This window comes from Neovison vison, chromosome 3, assembly GCF_020171115.1.
Source record: "Neovison vison isolate M4711 chromosome 3, ASM_NN_V1, whole genome shotgun sequence".
NCBI classification, from domain to species: Eukaryota; Metazoa; Chordata; class Mammalia; order Carnivora; family Mustelidae; genus Neogale; species Neogale vison.
The window spans coordinates 159,022,101-159,046,037 of record NC_058093.1 but is presented as its reverse complement, the minus strand read 5'-3'; the positions used below and the strand labels follow the sequence as shown (position 1 = coordinate 159,046,037).

At 37.6% G+C, this 23,937-nt stretch overlaps 1 protein-coding gene across 6 annotated transcripts in view; it reads left to right on the top strand.

Annotated features, from left to right (window-relative positions):
* Nucleotides 1–23,937, top strand: part of KIAA1328 (KIAA1328 ortholog) — a 322,116-nt gene that overhangs the window by 261,833 nt on the left and 36,346 nt on the right. For all 6 annotated transcript variants that reach the window (XM_044243132.1, XM_044243129.1, XM_044243134.1 and 3 more), the window contains one exon: nucleotides 8,347–8,455. In XM_044243132.1, coding sequence (XP_044099067.1) covers nucleotides 8,347–8,455 — 109 coding nt within the window. The remainder of the gene's footprint in view (nucleotides 1–8,346; nucleotides 8,456–23,937) is intronic.

Below are 23,937 nucleotides of genomic sequence, written 5' to 3'. Positions count from 1 at the left end.
AGGAATAGTATAGTGCTATGCATAAAACCAGATATATAGATTAAATTGTCCTGCTCAGTCTCCCTCCCTTTTTTTAAGATTTTATTTATTTATTTATTTATTTGTTTGACAGAGAGTAATCACAAGTAGGCAGAGAGGCAGGCAGAGAGAGAGGGGGAAGCAGGCTCCCCGCCAAGCAGAGAGCCTGATGCGGGGCTCGATCCCAGGACCTTGGGACCATGACCTGAGCTAAAGGTAGAGGATCAAACCATTGAGCCACCCAGACGCCCCTGCTCAGTCCCTTTTAAAAAGGAATTCAAGGGACTCAGCCAGTTAAGCCACTGCCTTCAGCTCAGGTCATGAGCCCAGGATGCTGGGATTGAGTCCCACATTGGGCTCCTTGTTCAGCAGGGGGCCTGCTTCTCTCTCTGCCTCTGCCTGCAGCTCTGCCTGCTTGTGCAAGCACGTGCTCTCTCTCCCTCGCTCTCTCTCTCTCTCTCTGACAAATAAATAAATAAATAAAATCTTTAAAAAAAAAAAAGGAATTCAGATGCAAGAGACCAGCATTAAAAGTTGAAGTTGCTATATATGAAATATTTTCCCTTAAACCAGAACCTCTACATTTCCCATTCTCTATAATAGAAGTATCTCAAAATACTTTATAATTTACTAATTTTTTATATTTGTGTCTTCTCCCACTAGAATATGAACACTCTGTGGCTTACTGTTGCATCCCATAACAACATTGCTTAACATGTAGTAGGTACTTAATATATATTTCTTGAATGAATTGATATAACATGATAGATAGACAGATAGATTTCTCTTTTTGTGACTTTGCCCATTTCCCAGCCATAAAGATCTGATCAGTTAGACCTTTGGATCTCAGTACCTACAGTAATTAAGAAGTGTATGTGCTTGTCCCTTCAGAGTCTTTATGCTGATTGATTACAGTGTCAAAAAGCTCGGTAGAGTGCAGTCTTGAAAACAGCACAGCCTTGCGAATCAAGAATACTGGACGGTTTTTAAATTTTTATTTTATTCTGATTGAGATTTAATTTACATACAGTAAAACTGCATAGGTCTCAAATGTACAGCTTGATAAACTTTGACAATTCTATACACCCATACAATTAAGATCAAGTACTTTTTTGTTGTTCACTCATGTTCCTTTCTAGTCATTCCCTCCCAAGACCTCTTTCCTGTGTTTGCACATGGCTGCCTTCTGTATCCTCACATGGCCTTTTCTCTATGAGAATACATCACAAGTGTGTCTCTCCCCCCGCCCTTTTTTTTTTTTAATTTTATTTATTTATTTGTCAGAGAGAGAGGGAGAGAGAGCGAGCACAGGCAGACAGAGAGGCAGGCAGAGGCAGAGGGAGAAGCAGGCTCCCTGCCGAGCAAGGAGCCCGATGTGGGACTCGATCCCAGGACGCTGGGATCATGACTTGAGCCGAAGGCAGCTGCTTAACCAACTGAGCCACCCAGGCGTCCCTTTTTTTGAGATTTTATTTATTTATTTGAAAGAAAGGGCATGAGCTGGAGGAAGGAGGGAGAGAGAATCTAAAGCAGACTCTGCACTGAGTTCCAAGCCCAATGCGGGGCTTGATCCCACAACCCAGAGATCCTGACCAAAGCCGAAACCAAGAGTCCACTGCTTAAGGGACTGAGCCGCCTAGGCACCCCCTGTCTCTCTCCTTTAGAGACAAAGGATCATATTGGATTAAAAGCCATCTATATGACCTCATTCAGCCTTAATTACATCTTTAAATGTCCTGTCTCTAAATACAGTCACATTATGAGGTACAGTGAAAGTAAGGACTTTGACACATGAATTTGGGCAGGGTCAGGGAGCACAATTCAGTCCATAACAACTACTTTTTTCCCAGCCTTTTTGCTTTTTATATCTTTTTCTTATCTCATTTATACTGCCTAGAACTTCTATTACAATGTAGAATAAAATGGTAAAAGTGAACTTCCATAAGGAAACCCTGATCTCATAGGGAAAGCAGCTCCCACCATTTAGTATGATTTTAGTTTAAGTTTTTTGTAAATGCTCTTTATCAGGTTAAGAAAGTTCCCTCCTCGTTTGCTGAGCATCTTTATCATAATGAGTGTTGAATTTCATCAGGTCTTTTTTGTGTACCTATTGAAATGACCATGCATTTTCTTTTTTTTTATTCTGTTAATTTGATGAATTACACTGATTGGGAGATACAGGTGTGTCATATCTCTTTGGTAATGACCTTGTCAGGGTTTGGTAACAGAGTTATGCTGTGTCATAAATAAGTCAGGATGTCAGCAAAAATGGCAGAGTAGGGACTTCCAGAAGCACTCCCCCCACCAACTTCAACTCCCAGAAATACTGAAAGTACTGGCAAAACTGCCAGAATCAGCCTTATCAGAACTCTGAAAGATAGTGAAAGATTAATAAAAATCAAGCAAGTGCTTAGCCAGCAAAAAGGCCACTGAAACATAGAAGGAGAACTTTGTGGAATTTTAGGTTAGCCTTGTCCCATCCCCAAAGCTTGCATGGCAGCATTCTTGAAGATGGCATCCTGACTTCCAGTGTGAGCATCTGGTCCCAGAGAGAGCAGAATAGATCTTGTTCTCAAGGAATTGTGTTTGTCTCTTTTCACCTGTCTATTCCCTAGATGATTCACACAGGGTTTTTCCTAAGCCTGACCTCTCTCAGGACAGAGAAGCAACTACACATAGGACATTGCTTGTAAACATTAAAAACCAAATGAACACACCACTGCTGCCTGACGTAAAAAAGTAATAGTTGAGCCAAACAAGAGACACATCAAAAGCCAACAAATTAGACAACCATAGATGAAATGGATGAATTCCTAAAAAACACACAAACTACCAAAACTGACTCAAGAAAGATAGGAAATCTGAATAGACCCAAACAAGTGAAGTAATTAAGTCATCAATCAAAAACCCCCCAAAAAAAGACAAGCCCAGGACTTGAAGCAGATGGCTTCACTGGCGAATTCTACCAAATATTTAAAGAATTAACCTGAATCTTTCTGGAACTCTTCCCCAAAAACACTTCTTCTCTTATTCCAGGCCTCACTCTGATGCCAAAGCCAGACAAAGACATTATAAGAAAAGAAAACTGCACATCAATATCACTTGTGAATATAGATGAAAATCTCCTCAATAAAATACTAATAAAACTGGATGCAGCAGCATATTAGAAGAATTACATACCAAGTGGGATTTAGCTCAAGAGTGCAAAGGTAGTTCAACACACAAAAACCAGCTGGTGCAAAAATCACATTATCAGTAGAATGAAGGGGAAGCACGTCTGGCTGGCAGTCCACAGAGCGTGCAACTCTTGATCTCAGGGTCATGAGTTCAAGCCCTGCATTAGACTCCATTGCTGGGCATGGAGCCTACTTAAAATTGAAAAAGAAAAGAAGAAATTGTGCTAATTGAGAGAAGCAAGACACAAAAGGCCATATGTTGCATGATTTTACTGATACGAAATATCCAAAACAGGCAAAGCAGATTTATGGTCCCCAGGGACTTAGGAGAAGAAAATGGAGAATGACTGCTTCATTGTTACAGGGTTTTTGTCTGAAGTGATAAAAAACATCTGGAATTAGGTCATATGATGGTTGCACAACATTGTGAATGGACCTAATACCAACAAACTGTACACATTAAAATGGCTAAAATGGCAAATGTGTATTTTACCACAATTTAAAAAAAAATAAATGAGGTAGTCTTTTCCCTCTCCTCTGTATTCTGAAAGAGGTTGTGTAAGATTGGTATTGTTTCTTCCTTACATGTTTTATGGAATCCACCACTGAAACATCTGGCTTGGAGTTGTTGCTTTTGTTGTTAGCATTGATGGTGATGGGGTGTGTGTGTGTGTGTGTGTGTGTATGGGTTTTCTTACTTTTGATTTTTTATTTCTTTAACAGATATTGGACTACTCAGATTTGTCATTTCTTTTTGTGTTCAACTTTGCTAAATTTTGCTTTCCATAGGATTCGCTCATTTCATCTAAGTTGTTGATTTTATTGGCTTAAAATTATTTACAACATGCCTTTTCTTTAATGCACTTAACATCTGGAGTGATATACCTCTTTCATTCCTGATATTGATAATTTTTAATTTTCTCTCTTGATCAGCTTTGCTAGGGGGTAATCAATTTTACTGGCTTTTTAAAGAAAAAAAAACAACCTTTGCTTTTTGTTGATTTTTGTCTATTATGTGCTTGTTTTCTATTCCATTGATTCTTGTTCGTATTTTTATTATTTACTTTATACTAATTTGGGTTTAATTAGCTTTTTCTTCCCTAGCTTCTTAAATTGAAAACTGAGATCAATGACTTTAAATCTTTCTTCTTTTCTAATATAAGTATATAAAACTATACATTTCTCTCTAAGCATTGTTTTAAGCTGCCTCCCACAAATCATAATAGGTTGTATTTTCATTATCATTCTTGTGTTAGCAAGACTAAAGCACCAGGAATGCTTGTCTGCTGATCAGAGTGTAAATTTATACAACCACTTTGGAAAACAGTTTTGCATTATTTATTGAAGATAAAGAACAAATGCCCCATATCTAAGAGATTCCATTTCTAAATATATATACTAGAGAGAATCTCATACACACAGTAATTAACTTACAAATATGTTCATAGCAGCTATATTTAGTTGGCTAGGCTAAAATACGGTAACAAATAGAAAAAATATCAACGGCTTAAGAAACGAGAAGTTTCTTCCAAGATCACCTTGAGTATAGAGGTTAGCAAACTGTTCATGGCCAAATCTCGTCCAATGCTTTTTTTTGTAAATAAAGCTTTATTAGAATACAGCGATTTCCATTTTTTATGTATTGTCTGTGGATGCTTTCATACTTCAATAACAGAGTTGAGTAGTTGCAACAGAAGTGCAATGTCCCACAAAACTAATATATTTACTAAGTGGCCCTGCCACAACAGGTCAGCAAGAAGTAGGAAGGTACAGAGTACACATGGAAGGTTTTATAGAATAGGCCTGAAATGGCACATAAAACATCTACTAGTTTTCCAGCCTCTAAGCATATAATATCTACTAGTTTTCCAGCGGCTGACATGGGGCTCGATCCCACAACCCTGAGATCATTAGCTGAAACCAAGAGTCAGAAACCAAGAGTCAGACATTAAACCAAATGAGCCACCCAGGCGCCATGTGCACTTTTATTTTTAAAATGCGTATGTTGTCTTTGTGTGTGTGTGTGTGTGTGTGTGTAAACAGGTATATAGTTTTATGAATATGCATAACTGTATGTAATTGTTGGTATACTTAATATGAAATCAAATTTTGTAGAAGAAATGAGTATAATTAAAAGCTGATATGTAACTTCCCAGAAACTTAATAAGGAATAGCACTTAAAGAATTAAGAAAAAGGAATAAGCTTGTCCTATGTCTTAGACCAATCATTCTCAACTTTTGGGGGTCTCGTGCCTTTTTAGAATTTGATGAAAACTATGGCCCCTTTCCTTAAAGAGTAATGGGCACACATACACACATCATTGTGCCTGCAGTTATGAGGGAGTCACACGTTCATGAAGTATATCCATGGATTCCATAGGAGTCCCTGGGCCCTCTGTTACAATTCCTTCTTTAAGTTGTCCTCATCAAATGTCAGTTATTCCAACTAAACTTTTGATAGAAGGATCAAAACAATAAATAAGACTAATGTTCAAGTCTTCTATAATAGTGATTGCAGAGATAATTATATGCTTTCACCAGGCATATCTTCTTCCGTCACCTTACCCACAAGTCCCTCTCAGTTGTTTCTACTCCTGTTTACACATTTTAATTCCCCCTCACACCAACCAGGACTCTACCTGGACAGTTGTAGTAGTAATGAGCTGCTTTACCTGCCTCCGTTCTCTCCGTCCCACTCTATTCCAAGGTCTGCCACAGAAGTAATCTCTCCAAAGACCAGCTGGGTTTTTTTTTAATTGTGTTTGTTGCCGCTGTGTTTTATTTTTGAGGCCAACTAGCACAGTGTTTAAGATTAGTTTGCAATACAAAGTCAAAACCCAGCCTCATTCTTACTAGCTGTGTGATACTGGACATTCTGCTTGACCTTTCAGTTTCTACTTCCTTATCTATAAAATGAGGGCAATAATATAATTTAAGGACTGTTGGAAGGAATAATGAGATAATGCATATAAAGTGATTTAAAGTGATTAGCAAGGTACAAAGACATAATGATGCTCAATAAATATTTCCCAAATATATTAAATATTTAGCCTCGGGGTTTTTAATTGAATACTTTTGCTAATTCCATGCTCCTTATTTCTTCCTATCAAAATACCACCTCCTGCATCAAATCTTCTTTAATCCTACAGCCACTCCCCACTTCGTAATTTCTCAGACTTGTCGTACTGTTTATTATGGGGGAATAGCCTAAAAGTAGAACTCTGGGATCAGATGATTTGGACATGAATATTGTCTCCATCACTTAACTAGCTTTGTGACCTTGGGCAGGTCCTGTAAGTCCCCTATGGCTTATTTTACCTATCTGTAAATGAGATGTAAAAATAGTATCTATTGCAAAGTGGTTTTATGAGAATAAATATAACTAAATTCTAGAAATAGCGAAACTAGAGAGAGAGAGAGAACTAGAAGAGGGATAGGAACAAAACAGGAACTTTGGGGAGTGAAGAAATATTCTGAAATCAGATTGTAAAAAGAAATAAGTCAATCCCATGAAAATTTTTTAAAATTATTTATTTGAGAGGGAGAGCGTGCACTTGGCGGAGGAGCAGAGGGAGAGGTGAGGGAAAGGATCTCAAGCAGACTGGGTTGTGGTCATGCTTTCATAAGCTATATAAATTTACTACTATTTATCAAGCTGGTAAGTTTAAGATGGTTAAATTTTATGGTATTCAAATTATAATGAAGCTTTTTTAAAAAAAAGATAAATGGTATATGGCAGAGGCCTAGAGCAGTACCAGGCACATACTAAGCATACCATATCTGTTAGCTGTTGTCACCTTATACTGCCTTGGGTTGTTTGTGATTCTTTACCAGGTTGTTCAGAGTATCTCATGTTCTTACTCTCTCCCGTCTTCTTTACCGTCCCCTAAACTAACTCTGAGCTTAATCCTGATACCAGCCCTTGCTGATCATTAGGTACTTAGTAAATATTTACTGATTGGTGCACTGCATGTACTGAGGGAGTTTGTGTCTAGTATGAAAATATATTGGTTTGGGTTCAGGGTCCCACGGGTTTGTGTATACAAAGAAGACTGAATTGTGGATTTAGGTAGCTAGTCTTTTACATCTATACATAATATAGAACAGCCAGTATTGAGTATAGCTTTTGAATACCAAGGATCATGGTGACCGTTTTGATGCTAATCTCTGCACATAGAAGACTCTTGCTTTCTGTGGGTCTGATTTTTCTCTGATAACACTGAGAAAGGGTACCATTCCCAGAATATAGACTACTATATTCTTGGCATTTGAGGGTCTGGTATTTGCAACACACCAAAGCTGTGTTCATGTTATTTGAATAGTTACTCTTTCCTCGAAGAAAGAATAAATCTTCCCAAATAATTTCTTTAAGCAGCCTGGGCTGTAGTTTTCCAGGAACCAGAAGAAAATTGTGAGTGAGATTCTTACAGTCTTGCGAGAAAAAGACAGGGATGTTTTGTGTTGTTTGGGAAATAATATTAGGAAGGAAGAGGAGAAGGAGAAAATTATTGTTATTAGAAATAATAATTAGAAAACAAACAAAAACTAAAAAATCTTTCTTCCCATGCCATCTTATTTAGCACTCCAGAGGAGAAAAATAATTATTAACTGAACAGAGACCAAATCAGCCCTGGAATGGATAGGTGAACATCTTTTCCAATCAGACACTTGTTTTAGCCCAGTGTACAGGTCTTTGAAAGAAGCATTCAAGATTTATGTCTGCCTGGAAAGTTTTAGGGGTAAGAGCAGTTTAACTTGGGGGGTTTGGAGGTACAAAGTGCTGGACTCAGAGAGACGAAAGATGTTTTCTTAGAATGGTTAAAGGGAACAAAATAAAGCAATTACCTTCTTGGTCATTTTCACAGTAAACTCAAACCAGCAGGAAGATGACAGGCCATCAGGTTTAAAAACAAAATCAGTAGCCAGTCTGTTATTGCACAGAGGTACTTTTTTTAAACAAGATACTGTGGATCTCTGATTTTACAAAATCAAAACAACCCACTGAGTTTCCCATCTGCCATTGTTTCATTTCAGAGGGAAAAAAATAGCTTACTTTTAAAGCTTAGGGATTTTGGAATGTCTAATATATTGCTCAGAATAGACTTTTCCTTTTATTGAATGCCCAAATTAATTCCTTTTATTGTTCATACAGGAACAGTGGCAGGAGTTAGAAAAGATGCATCCACATCTCCTATAACAATAGGAAGCCAAAAGGAGCTTGGAATCACAAGCTCATCAGCGCTGCAGCACGACTTTTCTCGGTAAGCCTCAGGGATTCTTTGGTTTAACATTCTCTAGGTAAGAGCCTTTTGGGGAGCAGGGAGTCATTTAATAAGGAGTGGAAAAGTCTTGACAACTCTTAAGAGCTGTTACTCAAGAGAGAGGCCTTCTTTGGAAGCATCTAGATTTGGCCAGGTTGATCGCATGGAGCTCTTTCCTTTACCCATGCCTCACCTTAATTGAAACCGGTAATTGGCAAGGATTTCCAGAAAAACACAAAGCTAATCCTATCTTTCATCAGAATATGTGCTTCACAGCAGGTCTTTCCCCGTTTGTCGCAGAATTGTTATACACTTGGACTTTAAGTTTAACTAATTGAATTCATTGATTCTGAAAATTATGGTGGATTTTGTATTACAGGTTTTTTTAAAAGATTTTATTTATTTATTTGACAGACAGAGATCACAAGTAGACAGAGAGGCAGGCAGACAGAGAGAAGAAGGGAAGCAGGCTCCCCGCTGAGCAGAGAGACCGATGCAGGGCTGGATCCCAGGACCCTGAGATCATGACCTGAGCTGAAGGCAGAGGCTTAACCCACTGAGCCACCCAGGCGCCCCTGTATTACAGTTTTAAGGGACTGTCAACGTTTATGGATACCAGAGACATTTGAAGAGTTAAGAATTTGCTTAGACTTTTCTGGAGTCAGGAAAAGAAATACATTATTAAAATTTTTTCACATCTAATAAGGCACCCACCTATTACGCATTTAAGGCTGATTATATAAACAGCAATACCAAATGGGCTTAGTTTCAGTTTTCTTGGGAATGTGCTTGTTTGAGCACTTAAATTCCCAGCATCTTATCAGAAGAATGTAGATTTCAAGACTTAATTTTAATTATAAAGAATTTTTGGGAAATAACCCTAACCCAGAGGACAGTAAGGACTGCCATCTATTAGGCACCTACTGTGTGTCCACCCTTGTATGGACTGTCTGATTTAATCTTCATCAGAGCCTTAGGAAGTGGTACTCCTATCATTCTCATTTCCAGAATTAGGAAACTACGAGATTGAGTGACTGGCCTAAGGTCACATAGCTAATAAGACCTAGAACTAGCTTTTCAGACTCCAAAGCCCATTATCTTAAATACTATAATAGTTGACAATGACAACCTCCGTATTTTGAAGGTGACCCACAAGCAAAAAAAAATTATCTAGTTTACCACGTTCTTTTATTTTTAATGCTGTCCTTATTAGCATTTTCCAAGTACCCACATTGAGCTGTCAGTTCTGAAATGTTGAGGGTCGGGGGTCCCTGCTTGGACCACTCAGCATTGTGGCTGAATGCTTGTGCTCAAAGAGGATCCATCCCAGTCACCCTGAGGGCTTCCTGTGGAGAAGTTATGGATAAAGAGGAGAAATGATCTGGATTTTCACTCTTAGTGAATTTTCCTATTGAAGATTAAAGCGAGCTCTTTAACACTACTTTAATGTGTTTTTGATTATTGTATTTCAGTTTAGAGAGAAGCATGAAAAAGAATAAAATGTTTCCCCAGTAAGGGTTTTGTAGAACATTCTCAGCACACATTTTCTGAATGGACCATATCAACTTCGTACAGTTTTACAAGCCCACGTTAGAATTGCTGTGAAGACTCATATTTATGGACCTTAAAAAAGAGATTCTGTATCAGTTAGTTCTTAATACTGCAAATCAGCTAAATACAGATTTGCAGAGGTTTCATAAATAATGAGTACTTGGCTAAATAAAACAATGTGTAACACACTGGATTTCATCCTTAGAAAGTGCATGATGGCATATTATAGGTTTATTATACAAAGTGCAGAGTTGGAAAAAAAAGATTCAGTACTATGAAAATCAGTTACCAGGAGGACACAGTGGTTGCTTTCCAAATTTCAGAATCAGGATTATTTGAATTATTCTTATTTCAAAGTGTAGAAAAGGCATTTTTTATAGACTACTTTTCAGTTACATGCAAACTCTTAATGCAAGACAAAACTCTGTTTATTCTTCATCCCAACAAACCTTTGAATGTACTGAGAAGAGTAAAAGCCTATCCATCTTATATTCCCAGAATTTCCCAAACTTGGAAAACAGGATGGGGGTAGGACAGATGGTGGTGGGAAATAGGTTTTCCTTTGTTCTCTGAAAAGCGTTAACACCTCGGAAGAGTCCTATATTGTCCCACATGCCGGTGATAAAACCAGGCGTGGCAAAGTCATCTTTCTCATTCACAATGTGGGCTGTTAATTGTTCTCTCTGCTGCCTGTCAATATAATGTGAAATTTTCATTCCCCATTCAAGATGGGAAAAGTTGTGGCTGAAAATGTTAACATTTGCATTTTTATTTGTTGATTTATTTAAAGGACAGCCTCTCCCGCAGCAATCCATCACTTGGTGACACCCCAAATATGAATAATGTATTGTAGACTTGCGGTTACAATGTGTAATAAGTGCTAGAGACAGTAAAGGAATGTTAACTATGTTGCAAATGTAATATTTATTGACTCATAAAGTTTATTGCTTTGGAGGTTCAATAATACTGACCATAGGCCATTAATATCACTTATCCTGATTTTAGCTGGGCACCTTTATATGTAGAAATATTCATCTATCTCATGCTAACAAAATAAATAGGTAATTTACAGCACAAGCAAAGAGGGCTTTATAGTTTTCTGTGCTGAGCGCTGCAGCGCTTCTTTCTCTTCATTCACTTCTGGCCTCCAGCATTGATCACACACCCCTGAGCTGTCCAAGAGAGAAACCACAATGGGCACATTGGCACAAGAGGATGGAGCTGCTGAACCAAAGGGGGCCATGCATTTCTGCTTGCCTGAAACAGGCAACGCCTCCCAAACCCCCATTATCTGGGCTTTTCTCCCTGTCATTCTGAACACCTGGTGAGGAAGTACACCTTTGAGCGGAAAGTTCAACAAATACTTCTCCTGCCAGGACGCTGGGTCAGAGTTTATAGATTCTACTGGATCCTCTGGTCTCCAAGGTGAAACCAGAACTGGCCAGTTAATTTGTTATGAGCACAGCTGTTACTGATAATTAACCCTTTTATACCTTCCAGAATTAGGTATGTCCATTGCCAGCAATAAAGATCATACAGGAAATATCTGACACCCAAAGCAAAAGAAGTAATGTTAATTAGCAACCATCAGCTGTAATTGTCATTCCCATTAAGATGCAGAATTAAGTATTTCTTCGTTATAAATAACCTTTCTAATTGTACTTGATGTATGCCAATTTAATCAAAAAGTATACTTGCAACAGACCGATATTTGCATTAATGTAGCTTTGGATCTTCAAATCTTTTATTTCAAATTTGGGGAGAAAAAGCATAGTACAGCTGTATATCCTTTATATGTGGGGATCTTTTTCTATCCGGGTTTGGAGATCTTCTAGAACATTTTATATTAAAATGAAGACAGTATCTTCTGGGATTGTTCACTGAAACAGAAATCTTGTCACTTTTTAAAATACCAGTAAAGTTTCTATCTTCCAGTCATATGACAGCTCTGTGGTAATTGTTCCAAACTGATAAACAGAGGCAAATAGCAGGCCTGCGGCACCAGGATTACGTTCTGATGCCCCGAAGTAAATGTTACTAAGGCTTCTTCTCTCTGTTGTCCCCTGATAAATGAGAGTTAATGCTGGTACTCTTGCCCTCGTGTGTGTGTGTGTGTGTGTGTGTGTGTATGATGTAAAGAGAGAAAAGCAGATCTCACCAAAGCATACCAAATTACTGAATTTGGGGAACTGGAGATATAGATGGCCTATTTCTGGGTAGTACTGCTCACCTCTCTACTCTAGCTTTTTTCAAAAAGGTTTTTCACCACAATGCAGAGTTGGAAATTTTGCTTTTTTTAGAGAGGGCATGTGCTCACCTGCATGTGGGGAAAGGCAGAGGGAGAGAATCCCAAGCAGAATCCTCCCACCCCTTGCCCCAAGCGCAGAGCCTGACACAGGACTCGATCCCATGACCCATGAGATCAAGATGCAACCAGAAGCCAAGAGTCAGACACTTAACCGCCTGAGCCACCCAAGTACCCCCAGAGTTGAAAATTCTTATTTTCTTTCATTTTGTTGGTTTTTTAGACATGTTGGAGAGGGGTGATTTTGTGGAGCTTGCTTTTTGTTGAGGGAGGTAAGAAAATATTTAAGTATGTATTTCCAAAGATTTAATAGCTTATTTGGGGGCTTTTTAAAAAATAGCCTAAAAAATAACTTCATTTGATCTTTTGTTAAAGACTGTGGTCCTTTGCTTTCAAACTATATGCTTAATTGTCCTGAAAACTTCGCTGTAAGTTTATAACTTGATGAGCTCTCCATTATGCACATGCTGGTGCCATCATGCTCACAGACGACTGTGCACGGCGGATCTGAAGCTCATAGAGACTTGCTGTCCATTTAGGTTGAGACTGAGGGACCACGCTCAGAATATTGGAAAACTGGGACCACATCACACTAATCTAGGCTGGAGGAATCCAAGTACCCTGCAGTCTAGAACTTAAACTTCTGTCTTGAAAACTGTATTTTTCTGTGTCTTTGGAAGAATGTCTGTCTTTTTAGATCCTCTGCCTATTTTTTATTCAGACTGGTTTTTTGGTTTTGACTTGCTGTTGAGTTGTAAGAGTTCCTTATATATTTTGAATACTAACCTCTTACTAAATAGTTTATAAATATTTTTTTCAGTTTGTGATCATTTCCTTTACAGTTTGATCCAGTCCCATTTGTTTTTACTTTTGCTTTTGTTCCTTGAGCTTTCAGTATCTTATCCAAAAAGTCATTTCAAAGACTGGTGTCAAGGAGCTTTTTTTTGTTTTCTTCTAGGAATTTTACAATTCCAGATTTTATAATTAAGTATTTAATCCATTCTCAGGTTTTTTTTGTTTAATATCATGAAAGATGAGAGTCCAGTCTCCTTCTTTTCCATCTGAATATCCAGTTTTCCCAGAACCATTTATTGATGAGACTGTCCTTTCCCAATTGTATATTCGTGGTGCCCGTGTTGAAAATTCATTGATCACTTATGCTTTGTTTTTTGTTTTTTTTTCCTGGGTTCTTGATTATGTTCCATTGGTTTGTGTCTGTTTTTATGGCCAGTACCATACTGTTTGGATTACTATAGCTTTGTAATATAATTTGAAGTCCAGAAGTGTGATGCCTCCAACCTTGTTCTTTTTCCTCAAGATTTTAGCTCTTGAGATTTTAGTCTCTTGTGGTTCCTTATGAATTTTGCAATTGTTTTTTCCATTTCTGTGGAAAATGACAGTGGAATTTTGGTAAGGCTTGCATTGAATCCATACATCACTTTGGGTAGTATGGTTATTTTAGCTATTAATTCTTTCAATCCATGGAGATGGGATATCTTTCCATTTATTTGTGTCTTCTTCAATTATTTTCATCCATGTTTTATAGTTTTCAGTGTACAAATCTTTCACTGGCTTGATTAAATTTATTCCCAAGTATTTCATTCTTTTTGATGCTATTATAAATGGAATTTTTTCTTGATTTCCTTTTTGGTTAGATCATTATTGGTATAAATAGATTCAACTGATTTTTGTATATTGATTTTATATCCTGGAACTTTACAGAATTTGTTAGTTCTAACCGGGTTATTGTTGGTGTTGGTGTTGCTTTGTGTTTGGAGTGTGTAGGGTTGTCTACATATAGAATCATATCATTTGCAGAGGTCATTTTACTTCTTCCTTAACTACTTGGATGGATTTTATTTCTTTTTCTTTACTTATTGCTGTTTCTTGCACTTCTAGTACTTTGTGTAATAGAAGTGACAGGAGCAAGCCCTGTACCAGACCACAGAGGACAAGCCTTCAATTTTTCCCTATTATGATGTTAGCTGGGGCTTTTTATAAATGGCTTTTATTGTGCTGAAGAGATTTTCTTCTATATTCAAGAGTTTTTGTCATGAGTGGATATTGAAATTTTCAAGGAAGACATATAAATTGCCAACAGGTATATGAAAAGATGCTCAACATCATTAATCATTGGGAAAATGCACATGAAAACCACAATGAGATAGTCCCTCACACCCGTTAGGATGGCTATTTTCAAAACTATGGAGGATAACAAGTACATAATGGTGAGGATGTGGAGAAAAGGGACCCTCGTGCATTGTTGGTAGGAATGTAAATTGATACAACTATTGTGGAAAACAGTATGGAGGTTCCTCAAAAAATTAAAAATTGAACTACTATATGATCCAACAATCTTCTTCTGGGTATATACTCAAAGGAAATACAGAACCACAAAGAGATATCTGACCTCCTATGTTCACTGCAACATTATTCACAGTAGCCAAGATATGGAAACAACCTAAATGTCCCTATGAATGGACTTTGGAATAATATTCAGCCTTTAAAAAGGAGATCTGCCATTTGTGACAGATGGCATGGATTAAGCTGGAGGACATTATGCTAAATGAAATAAGCCAGACATAGAAATATTTCATGATCTCACTTATTTGTGGAACCTAAAAAGTTCAAAGCATAGAAGCAGAAAGAAGAATGGTGGTGACCAGGAGTAGGACAGTAGAGGAAATGAGGAGATAGTGATCAAAGGGAACAAAGTTGCCATACTGTAGGATGAATACATCTAGAAATCCAATGTACAACATGATGGCTATAGTTAATAATACTGTATTAAATATTGGAAATTTGCCAAAAGAATAGATTGCTAGTGTTCTCACCACCCGTTTAACTATATAATTGAAACTATATGAAGAGATGATATATTAGTTTGATTGTAGTAATCATTTTACTTTATATGTATATCATTAATAATTTCCTAATATTGAACAACTCTTCCAAAAAATCATTGTATATTTTAAATATGTATTTGTATATTTTAAATATATTTAATTTTAATTTTTAAGTGGGTTTTTTATCTCTATTTTCATCTTAAGTAACTTGACATAGAAATTCAGTTGCTTCTAGCACCAGATATGATAATATAACCCTTAAAGACCTTGAACAACGGTCATGTTGGTCGTTTGCTGTGCTGTGAAGAGGGACAAACATTTCTTCATTTGTCCCTCTTCGTTCTTTGTGGATCATCAACCAAGGCCTTAGCGTCTGGGCAGTTCAAGCATTGTTTAGTTTCTAATCTCAATTTCCCAGTAACCATTTAGATTATGTAGACGGAAAAATCATGTAAATATGCTGTTCCTGATTGTAAAAAATTATCTGTTTTATCCCTGACAAAAAAGTTCTGGATTGGCAACATAAGTATGTTAAGCAACATATATCTATCATACTATTAACAAAAATATAATGCTGAAAATAATAATTGCCTGTTCACAATCCTTAACATAGTACCTCAATGTTGACAGAATGCTTCTAACCTGCATTTTCTTATTTAAATTGCACCCAAACCCTGAAATACGTAGTAGCAGTACCTCATTTTGCAGCGAGGAAATGGCAACTGGAACTGTCCATAGTCACACAGTAATGAAGCAGAAAAGAGACCCTGAACATAGTTCTTCTGATCCCAGATTTTAGTGTTTTTTCGTTCTTCACCATTGCCTAAAACTTGAATTTCAGGTCAAGGTGTTGGCACTAAGCTGATAAAATTCTGGTGTAGAGTAGGAATGAGACAAACTTGCCTTAAGAGTTATAGTTTATTTTTAAAACTTGACAGGAAGAAGCAGTCATTCAAGAAAAAGAGAAATGCTGTGTTTCCATTATACACAACAACCAGATTGCAGCATTTTCTTGCACTTGTGCCTAGAATCCTCACTGTAACAATATTTTTTTCTCATCTGTAGATTCACACAAATGGTTTATGTACTCGACTAGATTCCCTTCTGTGCCTAGCACACAACAATGTGTCATTCTCCCAGGGTAGAGAGAGGGGGAGCTACACTAAAATTCCAAACCCCAAATTAGAGCCCACAGGCACTGCCTGAGTTTATGTGGTAGTTGGAATAGCGGACCTCACTGCCTCTATATACTTGAGTATGTGACTGACGGCCGTAAGTGACAGTACTGCCCACTCTTCATTGAATGTCTGCTGTATATCAGGTAATGTGTTGAGCATCTACAGATATGTCCATTTAGAATTATACATTCATAGAAATTACATGGCATTGTAAAGCTCTCTTTAATGGCTACTAAAACTCAATTGCAAAATATTAGATAAAATTTCTTTTTAGGTTTTTCAAAATGACTTCCTAAAATGTGGGCTGCAAGGCTAAAAGCTGTCATTTTAGCTTTATGTGCCCTCGGAATAAGTTTGCCCACCACACACAATCAGAGTAGCATTTACTGTAACTTTTCCATTTTGAGTCTATTGTAAATAAAATAAAAACAAAGCTTAATGAAATGACACACACAAAAAATGATGACAGTAAAAAGGAATAGTCTGAAAACTTAGAAAAGAATGTGTTGAATATGTAAAAGAAAACATGAAGTATAATGTGCCTCTCTCTCTTCCATCTTTAATCAGAAGGATGAAAAGCCCAGCCATTCAAAAGGAGTTTTACTTAAGTTGAGTTGATACTTTGAAATTCCCTGCCAGCAGGGGCATTACTCCCAAGAACAGTTGAACACATGGAAATTCTTATGTGTTTGATGAAAAGATGTAGCTTTTAATTAAGCCAGGATATTGTGTTGTTACTGTAATTCCCACTGTTAAAAGCCATTAATATAATCATCCATTCCTCTGACACACACTGTTATACTGTGTAAAGTTTAAAAAACAGAAACAAACAGGCTACGTAGAAATAATAGAGATAACATAATTCCAAGAAATGAATTCAGCTTGAGGAAGCTTGTCAAGACATTCTTACCATAGAAAAAAAAGTACTGCACAGAAAAAATATACATTCAAATAGCTGATATTTACTAGTCACTTAGATTCGGGTCTCCTGGTTTCTGGAATTTTAAGTTCTGGATGAAGGAGTTGTAAAAGCTCCTTCAGTGTTCACAGTTTTCTCTATTTTCCAGATATCCTACAGTGATGTATTACTTACATAATTTTTAAAACACTATTTAAAAAGAAAGCAAATGGCACATATTAATAGGAGGTAAACCCATTTCAAAATTTTTTACTCTACAGTTTCAAGTATTTTCAAATACCCTAAGGTTCACCTTGGAACATATGACATAAATATGTTATTTCTTTGTCGAGCCAGCAATAGGTGAGGATTATGCTTCCTTGGTGTGTCTTCTCCAGGGTACTGAACGCTGAAAAATGGTATGACTAGTGACATCTGTTCAGTATTGCCAGTTCCCGTTATCATTTCACAGTGTTTATCCTCATGAACTGCTGTTTTAGAGTCGTTCGTTTGCTCCAAGGTCACCAAATTCCCTGCACTTCAATGTTAAGAAACATTTGTTGAGTGTCACTTAGTGTTCTAGGCAGTTCAATGCTTTTCTAAAATTCTTTTATATATGTCACCTGACATAATCCTCAGAATCATGAGAAAATAAAGCTCAACGAGGCAATTATAGGACCGTCTAGAGCTCAGGTGTAATAATTATAACACCTGGGTTTATAGACCTAGGTTTGAATGGCTTTGAACAAATCATTTAATTTAATCTATAAGATGGGGATAATACTATCTCCTCATAGGCCTGTCGTGATGATTAAGCAAAACAGTTTACAAAGAGTACTTAGCACACTCCCTGTATATCACTAAGTAATAGTTGTCATTCTAGAACTTCCCAAGATCACACAAGCAGAAAGGAGCTAAGATTTGACCTTGCTATTGTAATTCCAAACTCTATGTGTGTTCCCTGACAAAAGGTTGGGAATAGGATTAAGAAGTTGGCAACTCGGTTGTATTTTTTCATTTTCACTATGCAGACATGTTTGCAAACATGCCTTTTATTTTACCTCTCTAAGCATGACTTCTCGGATGAAAAGAAGAATTTTAATAATTACCTTGAAAATGTGCTCAGAGTATTAACTTTAGGTAAGCAAAGTTAATTTGGCTAGATAAGCACCCTAATTTGGTGCTGGGCCATAATGTGCACTCAGTCAGTGTTCACTCCTTTCTCTGTGGGAGAAGGAGAGATGCCAACTCCCCGCTGAGTAGGGAGCCATAGGAGGGGCTCAAACTCACAACCCTGAAACTACGACCTAAGCCAGAATCAAGAATCAAACCCTCAGTGGACCAAGCCACCCAGACACTCCAGTGCAAGGATTTCATTTATTATATTCATTGCTCTACCCTTGTCCTAGGAGAAGGCCTGGCACATAACAGACATTCATTCAATAAGAATGAATGAATGATCACAAAGTAATCGTTTCCTTTTCAGTTTTCCAGTTCATGGCATTCTTGTAGACAATGATTTTCCATTACGTCTTCTTCATATCTGCAAAAGAACCGTGGGTTGGTGCCCTGCTCATACATTTAATCGTGCTTCTTTTACTTCCCAGAACTTCCTTGCATTTTCGTTGACTTTAAGGTGTTCCTGTTTTGTAAGGATTGAAAGATGTCTAGTTATTTAGGAGGTTTTCAAGGAGCAGGTTCTCCATTGTGAGTGGTTTCAACATGTTCTTTATATTGGGATTTGATTGCTTGGACAGTATCCCATGGGTCTCTTCACTTAGCTATTCCTTTGCTTGTGTTTAGCCATAGCATACAACTTCTAAGCCTCTGCTTTGGGCTGTGGGTACTTTGTTGTTCTGGTTTCAAGTTAAAATCCTTTCATGCAGACAGGCATCATGGCTTAGAGGAAGGGGCATAAGTACTAAAGGCCAAAGATCTGGATTCATCCAGCCTCCACAACTAACTAGCAGCAAAACCTTGACAGAGTCCCTTGACCTTCCATCTCAGGCTGAGCCTTACCCTTTGTTTAGACACAAAATCAGAATGAAATCATATGCATCTTCCTCTTGATTTCAGAGTAGTTAATACATTTTGAGAATAAAATGAGAAATAAACATTTTCAAAAACAAATAAGTGATTTCAGAATAACATGTTTTAAATATCCCTTCAAAACCTTTGGGTTTTGTGCTAGCCAGTAGTTTGGAAACATTAAGTAGATAAACGTGGTATCCATCATTCACAGCATGGTGCAAAGCAATTATATGGGTATCTCTGACCTTCCTAGTTGAAGGGGACTGGATGCAATTTACATTTCTAGAGATTATGCTATGTGAACATGTGTTTACTGAGGGTTTTTCCTTTTTAATGTTTAAATGAAACCACGTCTGGAAAACATCAGATCTTACTTTCAGGAGGATGCCCAGAGAAAAACAAGAAAAAAGTTAACAGCCTCAAAGTCCAAATTGAGGTCATTAGCCACCTGGAAAGAGGTGACCATATCTTAGTATAAGCTACCTGCTCTGCCTTAGGGAAAGAATGGTCAGGATTGTGCCTGAGAGTTCCAGAATCGCCTCTGAGTAAATCAAAGATCTTATAACGGAGAAGATAGACAATAATGTAGTTAATGGTCACTGACCAATGCATCTTAGCTCAGCTGGATCTCTTTATATACTGTTTATATATTTAAATATATTATATATATACACACACCACTTTAAATATGTTTAACACTTTTTTATTTGAGTATAGTTGATACACAGTGTTTCAGGTGTACAACATAATCAACTTCTCTGTATATTATGCAATCCTCATCACAAGTGTAGCTACCATCTGTCACTACAGATCACTATCACTTTACCATGTATGTTTCTTATAGTGAACCTTTTATTCCTGTGACTTACTCAGTTCATACCCGGAAAAACCTGTATCTCCTCTCTTTCACCCATTTTGTCCATCCTTCCACCATCGCTCCCCCTCCCCTGACAACCATCAGTGTGTTCTCTGTATTTATAGGTCGGATTCTGCTCTTTGTTTGTTTATTCATTTGTTTTTTAGATTGCACATATGAGTCATATGGTATTTAATTTAGTTTGACTTATATCACTTAGCATTATACCCAGTAGGTCTTATATTGCTGCAAGTGGCAAGATCTCACCCCTTTTGTGGCTGCAGAATATGCCTCTGTGTGTGTGTGTGTGTGTATACCCACCACATCTTTTATATCCATTCCCCTAGCAGTAGACAGCTGCTTCCGTATCTTGGCTATTGTAATTAATGCTGTAATAAACAAAGGGGTGCATGTATCTTTTCAAATTGGTGTTTCATTTTCTTTGAGTAAATAGCCAGTAGTGAAATTATTGAATCATATGGTATTTATATTTGTAATTTTTTTGAGGACCCTCCATGCTATTTTCCACATTGGCTGCATGAATTTGCATTCCCACCAACAGTACACAAGCTTTCCTTTTCTCCACATCCTTCCAGTACTTGTTATTTCTTATCTTTTGTATTTTAGCCATTCTAACCGGTGTAAAGTGATCCTTCATTGTGGTTTTGATATTTAACACCTTTCATATTTTCTCCATAAACTATTTGCTTCTCATATTAATGGAATATGATCCCCCCAGGCTACTTTTCTTTATTTCTTTTTTTTATAATTTCTTTAAAGATTTTATTTTTTTATTTGATGGACAGAGATCACAAGAGTCAGAGAGGCAGGCAGAAAGAGAGAGGAGGAAGCAGGCTCCCCACTGAGCAGAGAGTCCAATGCAGGACTCAATCCAAGGACCCTGAGATCATGACCTAAGCCGAAGACAAAGGCTTAACCCACTGAGCCACCCAGGAGCCCCATACTTTTCTTTAGTTCTTATGGAGAAATTTATTTTAACATTTTGTATTTTCTGTAATTTTTTATGAGTTTAACCACAAAAATTAAGAGATGGATATATATGAAAATTCTTTGGAAAGAGTAAAGGGAAGCACACGAATATTGTTATTTTCATTAGTCTTAAGAGTTCTGGATACATCATCACACCAAGCATCCTTCCTAATTTACCTTTTAGAGAATTTCAGTAAGCCATTTGGTGTATAAATCCTAATATTATCCAAAGAAGGAAGATTCCACGTTGATCTTGAAGCTCTAGCGTAATTGCCCAGTGCATTACGTATTTACTTATCAAGACTTCCATTGATTTTTTTTCTTTCATGGGTGCATACTAAAGTAAGACTCTTACTGAGAGTGAGAATCCATCTTGGTTGGAATGTAAGTCTCTTGTCAGGCAAGGGCACAGTGATCATTGTTTTACATATGAGAAGCTGTTTCTTTCTTTGGGAGAGCTGGGGTATTCTGAGATGGGTTGTAGTTTGTGTTAGAGCAGGGACCCTGCTTAACACCCTGTCACAGGACATGGGCCACGGAAAACCAGAGCCCATTGTTAGAGCCTAGAAGAAAGGCCCCCAACCTAATAAGAGGACAGCAAGCTAGAAAGCTAACAAGCCTTATATACAATTGCACATCTCATAAAAGCCTTATATCCACTCATGTTTCTTAACATACATGAAGAATTTGTCCTTTCTAAATTTCGACAGTTTTAGAATATTCTGGATAAATGTTTATATTTAATAATAGTAATGTATAAGGAAAGTACAATAAAATGCATGCCTAGCCAGTGGGATTATTTTATAAATGTTATGCATTAGATAAACGATGCAAACAAGTTGTCCCTTAGGGATTTTTCTTCTTTCTAGGGCACTGAATAACCCTGAGCAGGCACTTTGAAGAGTCAGGTTGAAAGCTAGAGCTGAAACACCATGCCAGCCCATGCTGAGGAGAAGGATATTCAGAGTCCAGAGTGCTAACCATTATACCATGGAACCCGCTAGAGAGGGATATTCAACTTATTTCTTGTTGAAAGCAGTCTCTTCCCTACTCCCTGGAAGAACTCTCCCATCAGAAGTCCCCACGATCATATACTTAGCTCTTGGTGTGACCTGATGAAACCTAGAAGTAACTTGCCTTGGGACACCTACCCTACCAGATGCAGATTGGACTATTTACCACAAATGGCATTCTGTGTGGACTTCCATTAGAATGCTTCTGAATGTTCTCCATGAATGAAGTGATTCCCTCCTGCTTGGGTAGCTGGAAGTACTGTGCCAGCTAGCTCAGAGGAGAATCCTCAGTTAGTGACTTCTCAGCCCCACGTCTGCTGCCTTCACAGTCTCAGCTCAGGACTGAGAAATCTGCTGCTCCTCAAATAAAGCTTGTCTGTAGACCAGTTGATACAGCCCACTGCCTGTAGATCCTGTCTTCTAGGTTTGGGGAAGAAGTGGACTGGTAGTAGAAGAACCAGATTCTGGTAAAAGCTGAGGTGTGGCATCATCTCAGGGGCGGATCCTAACTGTAACATAAACCACTGATTTACACAGGAACAAGCTTAAGTAGTGACAAAACTAAGACTGGCCCGGGCCCTGAAACTCCCAGAATCCCAGCCGCTCTGGACCACAGGAGATAGAAGCCTGCAAGATTGCTGTGCCGATCGCCATGAGCCACCCTCTGCCAGGACTGCATGTTCCCTCTGCTCTCCTTCAGGTGCTGCTAGCACTGAGCATCTTTTCCAGAACTGTCCCCTTCCAGAAGTTTATGCTTCATCACAGCTTGCCCCAGTTCTTTTATCTTCTCCCTTTGGACATACATATTTTTGTGAGCAGCAAAATGTTTCTACTGAGGTGCATATGTAGGTCACATGGCAAAAGACCAGAAGGTCTTATGCTAAGATTGTAGCATTGTATCATTAGTTCAGTGGAGGTTATTGTATCAGTGGGAAAATTTTAATTTCATGCCCTGCAGACTTCACAGTCTTGTGTGCTCTCTCTGGTCCTGTTGTTGCACAAAGGGCAAATCCCTGTGTCACGTTCGTTTCACATTGAAAAAAAAAGTGAAGTTGATCCATCTGAGATCTTCACACAAAGACAGATAAAAAATCTGTTGTCAGAAAGCTATTACATGAGGAGGGAGCTAGAGGGAAGAAAAATTCTTTACAGCTAATATGGCTTTCCATATGAGTGAGTATGGCCTCAAGGCACAAAAAGGGGGGGAACCTCTGTTAACCTTGGCTACTGATACAAGATATCCTCAAATGTTTGGGTATAAAAACCAATCAGACTGGGCCCAAATCTTTTTTAATCAGTTATCGCTGGCATAAAAAAAATAAAATAAAAATTTCTCCTTCACACAACTGTTTTTTAAGAAGAGAGAAGGAAACATCGTAGTAGAGAAAACGGTCAGTGTAAAATCTGGAATAAGTTAAAGTAAACATGGTGGAAACAAATCAGAGCTTAATATTTAAATTGGATATTTGACTAAAATTATTTTTTAACTAAGTAAAAGGGTTATATGGAGAGGTTATCATATCAGAGGTTTAAGATTAAAAATGCCACAGATTAGAATTATAACTTAATATCATAACCTGTTTAACATTAATCTCTAAGAAATCTATCCATTTAGCCTTTACAAAAGTTATAAATACTGTGGGGCCTATAATGAACTATTCAAATTTCCTTTCTTGCCACCACCTTCAGCCTTTGATCCTAAAGCCAGGTTTAGACTGTTGAATAAGATGATTTGGCTACCACAGAGGCAACCACCTTTTTTTCTTTTTTAATATTTTATTTATTTATTTGACAGAGATCACAAGTAGGCAGAG